Source organism: Sciurus vulgaris (assembly GCF_902686455.1).
Source record: "Sciurus vulgaris genome assembly, chromosome: 11".
Classification (NCBI taxonomy): domain Eukaryota; kingdom Metazoa; phylum Chordata; class Mammalia; order Rodentia; family Sciuridae; genus Sciurus; species Sciurus vulgaris.
The window spans coordinates 26093656-26106667 of NC_136472.1; the positions used below are offsets into that span (position 1 = coordinate 26093656).

The 13012-nt window shown below is 40.8% G+C and overlaps 1 protein-coding gene across 3 annotated transcripts in view; it reads left to right on the forward strand.

The window, feature by feature from the left end:
* The first annotated feature begins 311 nt into the window (after positions 1-311).
* NUP160 (nucleoporin 160) overlaps positions 312-13012 on the forward strand; it is a 54871-nt gene continuing 42170 nt past the window's right edge. For 2 of the 3 annotated variants that reach the window (XM_079105017.1, XM_079105019.1), the window contains exons 1-7: positions 312-459; positions 725-836; positions 5788-5998; positions 6515-6737; positions 8436-8514; positions 9043-9157; positions 9726-9884. In XM_079105017.1, the coding sequence (XP_078961143.1) occupies positions 360-459; positions 725-836; positions 5788-5998; positions 6515-6737; positions 8436-8514; positions 9043-9157; positions 9726-9884 (999 nt within the window). In that variant the 5' untranslated portion in view covers positions 312-359. The remainder of the gene's footprint in view (positions 460-724; positions 837-5787; positions 5999-6514; positions 6738-8435; positions 8515-9042; positions 9158-9725; positions 9885-13012) is intronic. The other variant, XM_079105020.1, reaches the window with a different exon arrangement.

Here is a 13012-nt window from a genome sequence, read left to right on the forward strand (position 1 = left end):
ACGGCCTGGCCTCCCGGGACTTGGTCCCTCGGGTTGGCTCAGCCCAGCCGCCCGCCCGCGTCGCTTTTTAAAATGGAAACAAACCCTGACCCGCCCTGCCCCGAGGCCGCCGGGAAAGGGGCGCTGCCCTCTGCACGCCTCCCAGCCCGGCGCTCGGAAGTTCCCGCAGGAAGAGGCGGCTCCCTCCTTTGTCCACGGTCACGCTCCGGGTGGAAGGCCCGCAATAAATCGCAGAACCCTCCTTTTTCCCCCCTCAGGTCGCCGCACCTGTCGGCCGCTCCGCTAGCCACGCCCCCGGAAGTGACGGCGGCTGCACGGCCCGCCCGTGTCCCGTCGGGCCTCGCGGCGGCGGCGGGAAGATGGCGGCGGCGGGATCCCTGGAACGGAGCTTCGTGGAGCTAAGCGGAACCGAACGCGAAAGGCCGAGGCGCTTTCGGGAATTCGCAATCTGCGTTGTTGGTATGGAAGTGGCCGGGGAGGGTACGACCCGATCCCTCCCCTCGGCCTCCTCCTAGGGGTCCCTGGGTTCATCCTCCCGGTCCATTCTCCTCGGTCCACATGCCCACAGCCTCTGACTCAGAGCTTTCCTTGGTGTCTAACTTCTTCCTCCTTTCCTCCTTCCCTTTATATGGATTGTCAGTCGGTCACACACTGTTTCCTCGGCGTCCTCAGTACCTGTCATCCTTAGTACCACGTGTGCAGGCTGACCACGTTCATTTTGCAGGGACTGCAAATCCCGTGGCCGGAACGGTTAAATACAGTGAGAGCGCAGGGGGCTTCTTCTATGTGGAAAGCGGCAAGTTGTTCTCTGTCACCAGAAACAGATTCATTCATTGGTAAGTGCTTGTTCTCCAAACCCCACTGGAAGGTAGAGTTGTCTGGCATATGAAAATTGCGACAGTTCCCGAAGCGTCATTCCTACCGAATAGTAATCGACACTTAGGAAAAGAGACTGCTTTCAGTTCATGTCAGAATTGGGGAAATTTGACACACAAAGTTTTAAGAGGGGCACCCACCTGGCAGTAGTAAAAGCAGAGAGAATGTAGCTTAAGGGATTAAAACCCTGAAGACCAATTTTATAATCAGGAGCCCATTATGTTTTTATAGTCTTTACAGCTTCATTCTACTGATGCGGTTGAGCTTTTACATGTGAGCCATTTTACTAGGTACTGGGATGAAATGATGAACAAAAACAACTACTATTTTCATCATGCAAGATGTACCTGTGGAAGAATGGGTGTGGACTCACCTTGTGTGCAGCAGTTTCTTCAAAGAAAAATGACATTAAACTAGTGACTGCAACATAGATATGTAAACATAGATTTTTCACATTTGCTCTAGAGGAAAAGTTTAGAAGCTATGAGAGGCCAATTGGAACACTGAACATTACTGGCAGTGCAGGGAAGTTTGTAGAAAGTTACATTTAAGCTGAGATTTGAAGGATGAAAGTTTAACCAGGCACTTCCAGGGCATGGGAAAGAGAGCAGTCCAGCAAGTGCGATCACTATATGCAAAAGCCATAACGTGGAAAGAACTTGGCAGGTTTGAGGAACTAACCAAAAGACTATGTGGCATAAGTGCAGAGGTAAAATAAAGTGATGTGAGAGATGCCGAGGCTGAAAAGATAGGCAGGACTCAGACTGCAAGGAACTCCCAAGCCATTTTTGTGTGTGTGTGTGTGGTGCCGCTAAGGATCAAAACCAGTGCCTCACATGTCCTAGGCAAGCACTTTGCCACTGAGCTGCAGCCCCAGCCCCATCTCAGGCCATTTTTAAGAATTTTTGAATTTTTAAAGACTTACTAACAAGATCAAAATATCACTTAAAAATGATCAGTCTATCCAGGTGTGGAAGTGCGCACCTGTAATCCCAGCAACTTGGGAGGCTGAGGCAGGAGAATTGCAAGTTCAAAGCCATCCCAGCAATTTAGCAAGGTCCTAAGCAACTTAGAAAGACCCTGTGTTTTGAAAAAAAGAATGAGACCAAGAATCTACACCTTAATGAACAAAGGGTTAGTAATAAGAAAGATGTAGCCAAGACCAGATCAAGACTTTGATTTTTTCTTTGAGATAGGAGGAAGCCACTGGAGTGTTTTAAATGGATGAATGTCATGATCTAAGTTGTATTTTTAAAGTATTGTTGCAGTCACTGTGCTCAAAAGAGAATAGGAAAGGGGAAAAGGTGGGAGTGGGGAGACACAATCCAGATAAAAATTGATGGTCGCTCAGACCATGGAGGTGATGGTAGTCTGCAAGCAAGGTTCTGATTGTGGATATGTTGTCAAGGTGAATTTGTTAGAATTCATTATTGTATCAGATACAGAGTATACTCCAGATTTCTGGCTAGAGCACCTGGATGTTTTAGAGATACCTCTAATTGAGTTGAAAGAGTATGGGTAAAATGCAACAAGTGAATTTTTATTTTTGTTTTGTGGGCCTGGGAATCCTCTTTTGGACAGGTTTAGTTTGAAATACCTAGTAGATATCCAAGAGAAAGCGTTGAGGCAATAGTCAGGAGTTCCTTAGAGTGGTTGGACTAAAGATTCAGATTTGGAAATCATTGCACTTAAAGCTTTATAATGAGTGTGCTCCCCTAGATAATAAATAAATCAGGGTTTCTAAGCTTCTGAACTATTGGCATTTGAGGCCAGATAAGTCATTGTTGTGGGGTGTAGAGTGTTGAGCATCATCCTGGCCTCTGTCTACTACAAACCAATAACATGTCCAACCCCCCACACCCTTCCTACCTCCCCAGTTGTTAACAACCATTATTTCTAGATAGTGCTAAGTCCTTGGGAATGCGGTAGAATCAATCCCAGTTGAGAATACTTTCATAGAAAAGGTCTCAGGACTGAACCCTGTTGCATTCTAACAGGACAGTCAGGAACCAGTGAAAGAGAGTATCGCTGAGGTGAGAGTCAGAGTGAAGTAGGCTGAGGAAGGAGGATCTAAAGTTTGAGGCCAACCTCAGCAACTTAGTGAGACCTGTCTCAAAGTTAAAAGGCTGGGGGTGTAGCTCAGTGGTAGAGCACCCCTGTTTTCAATCTCCAGTACCAAAAATAAAAATAAAAAAAGAGAGAGTGAAGTCCCAGAAGCTAAGGGAAATATTTCAAGAAGAAGGAGAGTAAAAACTTGTCAGATGCTATATAATTCATAAGGTGAGAAATGAAAATTGCCATTTGCGTTGTGGAGATTATTGACCTTGTCAGAACTGCTCCAATAATAGGGCAGAAGCTTGAGTGGAGTGGGTGTAGAATAGCTCTTTCAAGTAGTATTACTATAAGGGAAGCAGAGACACCAAATGATAACTGTAGGACAGTGGAGACATTTTTGCTGCAAGAAAGGGTCCATATCATTATTCTGAGGTAAATGTGGCCATAACAAGAGGTAGAGAAGCCTTTAACAGTCACTGGTGCTGCTGAGTAGAGGGCAGCAGGATAAAGCTGCAAGACATTTGCCCATCTGTATTTGAGGGGTTGGTTTTAGGAACTCTGTGGATGCCACAATCTGCAGATGCTTCCATCGCTTACATAAAATGGCATAATATTTGCATATAATCTATGTATAACCTCTGTAGATCATCTCTGGGTCACTCATGATACCTAATAAAATGGAAATGCTATATAAATAATTGTTATGCTGCATTGTTTAGGGAAGAAGGTCTGTGCATACTCAGTACAGATGCAGGTCCCCCCCCCAAAAAAAAAAAAATATATATATATATATTGATTTAATCTGAAGATGCAGAGCCCATGGATAGAGAGAGTAGTCCCACAGTTGTAGTCCCACAAGGGTGACCAGTTTGTAGAAATGGAAGGAAAGGAGCAATGTCAGGAAGAAGAAAGCAATAAGATTTGACAAATCACAAGTGTTGGTCAGTTTTCCATCACTGTAAGGACCTGAGATTATCAACTTAGAAAAGGTTTAATTTGGCACACAGTTTTAGAGATTCCAGTCCAGGATCAGTTAGCTCTGTTGCTTTTTTGCCCATAGCAAGGCAGCACATCACACCAGGAACCTGTGATGAAGCAAAACTGCTCACCATGGTCAGGAAGCAAAAAAGAAAGAGAAGCGGTCAGGGTCACACTCTCCCCTCCAAGGGCTTGCTCCCAGTGGCGGAAGACCACCCACTGGATCCCCACCTCATAGAGGTTCTACTACCTCCCAATAGTGGCTCTCTCAGGACCAGGCCTTCAACACATGGGTCTTTGGAAGACATTCAAGATCCAAATCAACATAACACATGCTGAATGAAGGACATATACCAGTAAATATGTATTAATGATGTCTAAAGATGACATATACATGGAAGTTAGGGAAAGAAATTTCTTCTTTAGACAGCTGCTATGATAGGTACAAAGCTAGGCACGGGCAAGAGAGGGTTGTAATTTTTAATCTGAATTTGAAACCAAATAAGTCCTTTAGGCAAAATAGTTGGTCTTCTTTGCTGCAACTTTAGTTTGAATAAAACTTTTTTTCTTCAAGTGTACATGCATTTTATCAAGAAAAAAAAAAGTTTATTGAATGCTGGCTCTGTTCCAGGCACTTTTTTGTGTCTGTGATGTCCAACTGCACATGGCAGATATCTCGGCACCACAGAGCTTACTATTGTTTATTACAAAGGAAACTCCTTTTGAGAAGTAAGTCAGAAAGAAAAACTAACTTTGATATGTTCAACATGCAGTTATTCTTGTGTTTTTAAACTCTTTCTTTAATAATTATTAGCCAAGTGCTGTGGTACACATCTGTAATCCCAGCAACTTGAGAAGCTGAGGCAGAAGGATCACAAGTTTCAGCCAACCTCAGTAACCTAGCAAGACCCTAAGCAACTTAGTGAGACCCTGTCTCAATATTTAAAAAAAGAAGAAGAAAAAAGGGTACCTCTGGATTCAATTCCCAGTACCAAAATAAATAAATAAATAAAAATTTGCTATTTTTGTTGTGCTGTTGCATATTAAGGAGTAGTAGAAGAGGAAAATACCCACATATATGCACTCAGTTTTGTTTGGTGCAGTACTGTATGTGGAAGCCACATTCCACTATAAGTAATGGGTATGTTGGGTATTAGTTTTCATCATAGTAGAGTTTAGTTAGATTGAATATTGTCCTAAATAGTTTGGAAGACTTCATTTAACAAAATTATAATGAGGTTTGAATTTTGTTTTGCTGTTTTGTTGTTTTGTTTTGTTTTGTTTTGTTTGTGGCAGGGATTGAACCCAAGGACACTTTACCACTGGCCACATCCTATGCCCTTCTTATTTTTTATTTTGAGATGGGGTTTCGTTAAGTTATCGCAGGCCTTGCTGCATTATCAAGGCTGGCTTTGAACTTGAAATCCTCCTGCCTCAGCCTCCTGGGTTGCTTGGATTATAGACATGTGCCACTGCCCCAGCTTATGCTGTATTTTATTTAATATGGTGATTTGCAATATAAGAGTGGTCTGAATTTTTATTTTTTCTTTTGGTACTAAGGATGAACCCAAAAACATTTTACCCCTGAGACATATCCCCAGCCCTTTTTAAAATTTTTTTCTTTTAGGACAGGGTCTCACTAAGTTGCTTAGGGCCTAAGTTGCTGAGGTCGACCTCAAACTTGGCAGTCTTCCTGCCAAGGTGTGCACCACCATGCCTGGCAAGTGGTCTGAATTTGTTTATCCAAAATTTTTGAATTTGAAGCATTCACTTGAAATACACACATACGTGCACACACACATTTCAGTGCAGCAGTTATTGAGAAAGAAAAGCATACACTTTTTTTAATAATGTCTTTTTTTTTTTTTGCCCCCACAGGAAGATCTCTGCAGATACGTTGGAGCTGGTGGAGGAGTCACTGGACCTAAATCTGTTGAATAATGCAGTTCGCTTAAAATTCCAGAATTGCAGCATCTTACCCGGAGGGGTTTATGTCTCTGAGACCCAGAATCATGTGATAATCTTAATATTAACCAATCAAACAGTGCACAGGTTACTTTTACCACACCCTTCTCGGATGTATAGGAGTGTAAGTTGGTTAAACGTAGTGTCTTTTATTTCCCGAATTACTCTAGCTCTCACAAATTTAATCCTGGAACAATATTTTTTGTAATTGAAGGAAATTTGGATTTCTTGTTAGCCCTCAAAAAGTATACTTTGGTAGTTACTCTTTTAAATGATAAGACACACATTTTAAGTTGACAAAATAGTGTTCTTTAAAAAGAATAGCTTTTCACCACGGGCGTGGTGGGCACACCTGTAATCCCAGTGGCTCAGGAGGCTGAGGCAGGTTCAAAGCCAGCCTCAGCAATTTATTTAGTCCTTAAGCAACTTAGCGAAACTATGTCTCAAAACTAAAAAAAGAAAAATGAAATGGGGATGTTGCTCAGTGGTTAAACATCTCTGGTGCACACACACACACAAAAAGCTTTCATTTGAATCTTAATTTTTTTATTTTAAAAGCTTTTTTTTTTAAGTAATTGAGAGGAACTAAGCAAAATTCAAAGTTATTTTGATTTTAAAAGACTTTTTTTTTTTGTTACAGGAGTTGGTAATTGAAAGTCAGATGCAGTCAGTATTCACTGACATTGGAAAAGTTGATTTCAGGGATCCTTGCAACTATCAGTTAATTCCAGCAGTACCTGGACTATGCCCTAATTCTACCACGTCAGCAGCCTGGCTCAGCAGTGATGGGGAGGCACTGTTTGCTCTCCCATCTGCTTCTGGGGGCATCTTTGTTCTTAAACTACCTCCTTATGACATACCTGGTAAGAACGGGAATTGAGCATGGATTTAACTTTAATCAAGAAATATTGGGGGGCTGGGAATATAATCAATGTAGAGTGTCTGCCTGGCATGCATGAGGACCTGGGTTCAGTCCCCAGCACCACAAAGAAAGAAAAAGAAAGGGAGAGAGAGAGAGAAAAGAAAGAAAAAAAATGGGGCTGGGAAAGCTCAGTGGTAGAGAGCTTGCATACATGAGTCCCTGGGTTCAATCCTCAGTACTACAAAAGAAAGAAAAAAGAGATATTGTCATGAAAACAGACCTTTGGCTAGGCATGATGATGCACATCTATAATCCCAGTGACTCAGGAGACTGAGGCAGGAGGATCACAAGTTTGAGGCCAGCTCTACAACTTAGCAAGATCGTATCTGAAAAAATTTTTAAAAGGGGCTGGTGATGTAACTTCGTAGTATAGCTACATTTTGGGTACAGTGGGTTCAATTTTCAGTATCCAAGAGAGCAAAAAACAGACCTTCAGAAGTTCAACCCCATCATTAACACAAGAACTGCTTCTGTACTGCCCCTGCATTGGTTGTTCATCATTTTTTGCCTAATGAGTTCCTGATGCTTTACCTGTTTTGTTTTGTTTTTTTTGGGGGGAGTGCTGGGGATCGAACCCAGGGCCTTGTGCTTACAAGGCAAGGACTCTACCGACTGAGCTATCTCCCCAGCCCCCCTGATGCTTTACTTTTATACAAGGGGTTTTAGACAGTGGGTGAGGAACTATAAAGCATATTGGATTATAGAAACAGATAAATATAAGACAGCCTATTCTGAGTCCTCTAGTAGAGATGAGTTAACTAGTTGCCCACCCTCAGATTGAGGATTTGTAATTAATGAAACTAAATTTGTCTGCTGATACCCAAGTTATCACTATCCCTTGCCTGGAGTATTGCATTAGCTTCCTAAATGTCTTATCAGATATCATTACCCCTCTTTAGGAGTTCCTCAGGCAGACTGATACATTTGAAACATTAGTTGATACATGTCACTGCACTGCTCAAAGCTGTCCAATGACGGTGCTTCCTTATCTCCACTCTGAATAAACTCAGAGTCCTCAGATTAAATTATAGTGCCCTGCTGCTGCCACTCTGACCTTGTCTTTTCATGCTTTGCCTTCATCTTTCCACCAGCCATATGACTTCTTGCAACTCCTTGAAACACTCAGGCATACTCAGGGCGTTTGCCTGGAACAGCCAGCTACCAGCTTGATCATTCCCTCAGCTCTTTTAGGTTTTTATTCAGTGTTACCTCAGTGAGGCCTGCCCTCACCACTCTCTAAAATTCAAACTCTGCTCCCCAGACACAGACCAGCAGTCTCTATATTCTTTTTTTATATTTTATTTTTCTCTACTATTACCATTGTTCTTAACTAACTTTCTGTTTCTCTCTTCCTCAGTGAAATATAAATTCCATGAGTATAGTTGTTTGCTCATTTCTAAAGATGAGGTTAGAGTGACAGCAATGGGGTATGTAAGCAAAATTTAACAAAAATATTTAGGAATTAAAATCTTTTTTTAATGCAATAATGATTCATTATATTTTAGGGTGACATCATAAAACTTTATTAGTACAGAGATGTAGAAACCCATCTCCTGTTATAAAGCCTTGTTTGGTTACATAATTCATGCCTTTGGGTTTCTTTAAGTATAATCAAAAGGTACATTGGCTATCATTGCAGGTATAGTGTCAGTTGTGGAACTGAAACAGAGTTCAGTAATGCAGCGATTGCTCACAGGCTGGATGCCAACAGCCATCAGGTAAGTGATGTCCGGCGGGTAAGTCAAAGGGCCTGAGAATATGATCTTTTTGCACTGGTCAGCACCTCCCAGTGCTTGTAGTCTTATTCCAAGGCACCACTGCACTGGAGAGAAGAGTCTATGAACCATCACATTCTATCTGAAGAAAATCAGACGCAAGTCTGTTTTTGTCTAATTGGACCTTGGCAGCAGAAACAGACTGTTTATATTCTCACAATATTCAGTTTGGTGCTCTGCCCTGATTTAACCAAAACCAATTTCGTGTAAATTACTGAAGTATAAAGTTTTTGATGGTTACACTGAAACGATATAAAAGGAAATAGTTTTCAATTGTTATGTAGACCCTTTTAAAATCTACAGTGATTAGTATAAGCCAAATAGAAATGTAGTTGTATTATTTCAGCTGATAAACTCTTACTCCTGCTGAGAGCATGCATTTATAATTTTATTATATCTCTTGAATTGCAGATTCTAATGATCAGATTATTTACAACAGTAAAATTCTAAAATTTGGCCTCATATTTTTAGGGGTGATCAGGGGCCTTCAGACCGTGCACTCAGTCTTGCTGTTCATTGTGTGGAGCATGATGCCTTTGTCTTTGCCCTGTGTCAGGATCACAAACTACGAATGTGGTCTTATAAGGTAAATAGTACATTTATAATTACTATTAGTTAAAATAGAATTGTTAACTATGAGAGAATTCAAATTATGGTCATTTCCAGATTCAAACAGTTCATTTAGCTTTGTTTTATGCACATTTACCCCTTTTTTGTCTTTTTTGATTTTGAAAATTATGAACTCTACAAAAAAGTTGAAAGAGCAACAAAAGTATTTTTTAAATGCCTATTGATAAAATGATTTTCAAGATTTACCAAAATAAGACAAACAGCTACTAATTTTATCTATCAGGCTGAAGAGGTACATTTTATCTTAACCCATTAAAAACAAAAACCTACATCTCAGCCCAGTGGTGTACACTTATAATCCCAGGTGCTTGGAGGGAAGGAGGATTGCAAATTCAAAGCCAGCCTGGGCAGTTAGTGAAACTCTCTCTCAAAGTAAAAAATGCTGGGGGTATAGCTCAGTGGTAAAGCCCTCATATACACTACCCTGGGTTAGATCAGCAATACCAAAAAAAATTTTTATAGAATATGTTTTTGTAGCCTGTCTGTTCTTTGACTATCACCTATTAACTCTTTATCTTGGGCAGGACCAAATGTGTCTGATGATAGCTGACATGTTGGAGTATGTCCCTGTGAACAAAGACCTTCGGCTCACTGCTGGGACTGGGCACAAATTACGACTTGCTTATTCCCCTTCCATGGGACTCTACCTAGGAATATACATGCATGCTCCAAAACGAGGACAGGTATGGAACAAATAAGATATGTATCAAGTTATTCTACAAGTACTGATGTGCGAAATAGCTGTAGGCTCATTGTGTCTTTTTAAGTTCTCTGCACCAACCTAGATGTTTCAAGTGTTAAGTTGAGGTAATGGTGGTTTGGGGTCATTGTGCGACTTAAAAGATCTTGAAGGAAGGGTCAGGATGAAATGAAGTAGAATTTAAAGGAATAGTTTACCGAAACTAAACAAGAAAGAGCAAATTTGGAAGTCTGGATGGAAAAAAATGAAATTATTAAAAAGGAAGGTTGGTATTATCAAGTGGTGATGGGAAAATTAACTTTTAGAAATAATTTTGCTCATCAGCCAGATGCTATCTGTTGTATGCAGGATGTATTACAATAGTGTGATGATATAATAAGCAGCTATTTGTTGGGTATTGTGTGTTTGGCACTGTGCCAGGTCCTGTATATTCAGACATTAATAAAAGCTAATACATGGACTGAGCTTACTCTGGGCTCACACAGTGTGTGTGTGCACTATCCATTTAATCCTAATAACATTCCAGTGAGATAGGGTATGTCTTCCTCACTGCTGGAGCTTTGATTCCCCATGCTAGGTCACTGCCCTGCCTCAGTGTCTTCTCAGTCCTGTTTGGGCCCTGACCCTTTGATACTCCTGTGCAGAGGACACCCTCACTACTCTCCCCAAGTTTCCATCCTGTACCAGACTTTCCCAAGATACGGTATGGTAGAAACCATCCCACCCTGCTCTTACTGCTACAGCCCAAGCCATGCCAGTCCCAGATGTAGATGCTCTTACCTCCTTAGGTGTATGGTTTTTTTGTTTTTCGGTTTTGTTTGCTTTTTTTGTGTTTGATGTTGGAGATCAAACCCAGGACTGCATGCATGCTAGACAAGTGCTCTATTGATGAGCTACATCTCTAAGCCTTCCTTAGGCTCTTGATTCATCATACCAGGCCATATCACCCTCTGCATGTCTGCCCTTCACCTGCTGGTGACCTCACTCCCTGTGCTGGGACATGCCTGCATAGATGTCCCCTTCAGCTTCTTTAGGCTGACTCCCCCTGCCAAACCCCACTTTTCCATCTCACCCCTGGGACAGCAAGGATACCTTTCTCTGGGCACCTAATGGTTTTAAGTCTGGATTGTTGAGAACAAAATAAAAGGAAAGAGGATATACTCATTCTTATTATTGGTTTCTGATATTAAAGCCCAAAAGTATCATGCTGTTGATGTGTTTATCTGAATTGTACATCATTAATCTGTTCTCTCACAGAAGACAGCCTTTCAAATTTTAGACTGGTGGTGTGTGTGTGCCTGTTACCCTAGTGATTCAGGAGGCTGAGGCAGGAGCATCATGAGTTCAAGGCCAGCCTGACAAACTTTGCAGTGCCCTGCCTCAAATAAAAAACAACAATAGGGCTGGGGAGATAGCTCAGTCGGTAGAGTGCTTACCTTGCATGCACAAGGCCCTGGGTTCGATCTCCACCGCCAAAAAAAAAAAAAAAAACAATAATAAAGAGTAAAAGCGACTATAGCTCAATGGTAGAATGCCCCTGGGTTCAATCCCAAGTACTGCAAAAAGAAAAAGAGCACACTTCTCCTGTCTCCCCTAAGTATATTCTTTGTGTATAGATTAGGGGTGGTGGGAGCGCTGACCCTGTTCTTAGTTCCTTCACTTGTTTCTCATGTAACATTGTCTTGGTCACTGTCTTGTTCCATTCCAGTTAGCTTGTCGTTGTAAAGTAGTGGTTCTAAACTTTTTTGTTCTCAGGACCCAATTATACTCTTAAAAATTACTGAGAATAACAAGTTTTTACTTATGTGGCTTTATATCTTTGAATATATGCCTTTGTTAGAAATTAAAAAGAAAAATTTAAAACATGCACATATTTGTTTAAAAATAACAACAGTAGCTAGGAGCAATGGCATGTTCCTATCCCAGCTACATGGGGAATGAGACAGGAGGAGGCTTACAAGTTTTGAGGCTAGCCTAGGCAACTTAGAGAGACTCTGTCTCAAAATTTTAAAAAGGGCTGGAGATGTGATTCACTGATAGAGCACCTTAGGTTTCAATATGCAATGCCACCAAAAAAAAAAAAAAAAAAGTAAACAATTTCATGTTAATATAAATAACATTTTAAAATAACCATATTTTACCAACCAAAAAAGAAAAAAAAATTTCTAAAAGAGTAGCATTGTAAAAAAAAAAAAAAAAAAAAAGAGTAGCATTGTACAATTTTGCAAATCTCTTTGATATCTGATTTAATAGAAGGCCGCTGCATTCTCTTATCTGTTCCTGACTTCAAACTATTGCAGTGTTTTATTTTGGCTGAAGTATTTGAAGAAAACCTGACCTCGAACAGATGCATATTTGGAAAAGCAAAGAGTAGCTTAATGTCTTTTTCATATCATTGTGGATACTATTCTTTATTTTTGGACCAGGAATTGAACTCATGGCACTTAACTTTGAGCCACATTCCCAGCCCCTTTCATTTTTTTAATTAGAGACAGTATCTTGCTAAGTTGCTTAGGGCCTACCTTAGTTGCCAAGACTTACTTTGAACTCACAATCCTCCTGCCTCGGTCTCCCAACCTGCAGGGTTACAGACATGTGCCATTGTGCCTGTCTTGGATACTCTCTAAAGTGATAGATTTTGAAAGATTAGTTGCAGTGTGAATCTGAAACTTAAAATGAACTTTTCATTTTTAAATCTATTTGTTTTTTACCATGAATGAAACTAACTTCTGCATAATTTTGTAAATACCATTCATTGGTTAGTTGGTGTGTCTTAACTGAGTTAATATTACTCTTCTAATATTGCCACATTTTATAAATAGTGTATTTAAGTTACTGTATTATTTAAAGGTGATTCTCAAGGCTACCTCTAGGCTCAGTTATACTCCAGAAGGACTCACAGTGCTCAGTATATATTTGTACTCGTGGCTTGGACTTATTACGGTGAAAGGATGCAGGGCAAAATCAGCAAAGGGAAGAGGCACTAGCTTCTAAGAGTCCTCCCAAGTGGAGTCTCACAGGATGCACTTTAGTCCCCCAGCATCTAATAGTCATAACATGCAAAGCATTGTCAGGGAAGTTTGCTGAGGCTCAGTGCCCAATATTCTTATT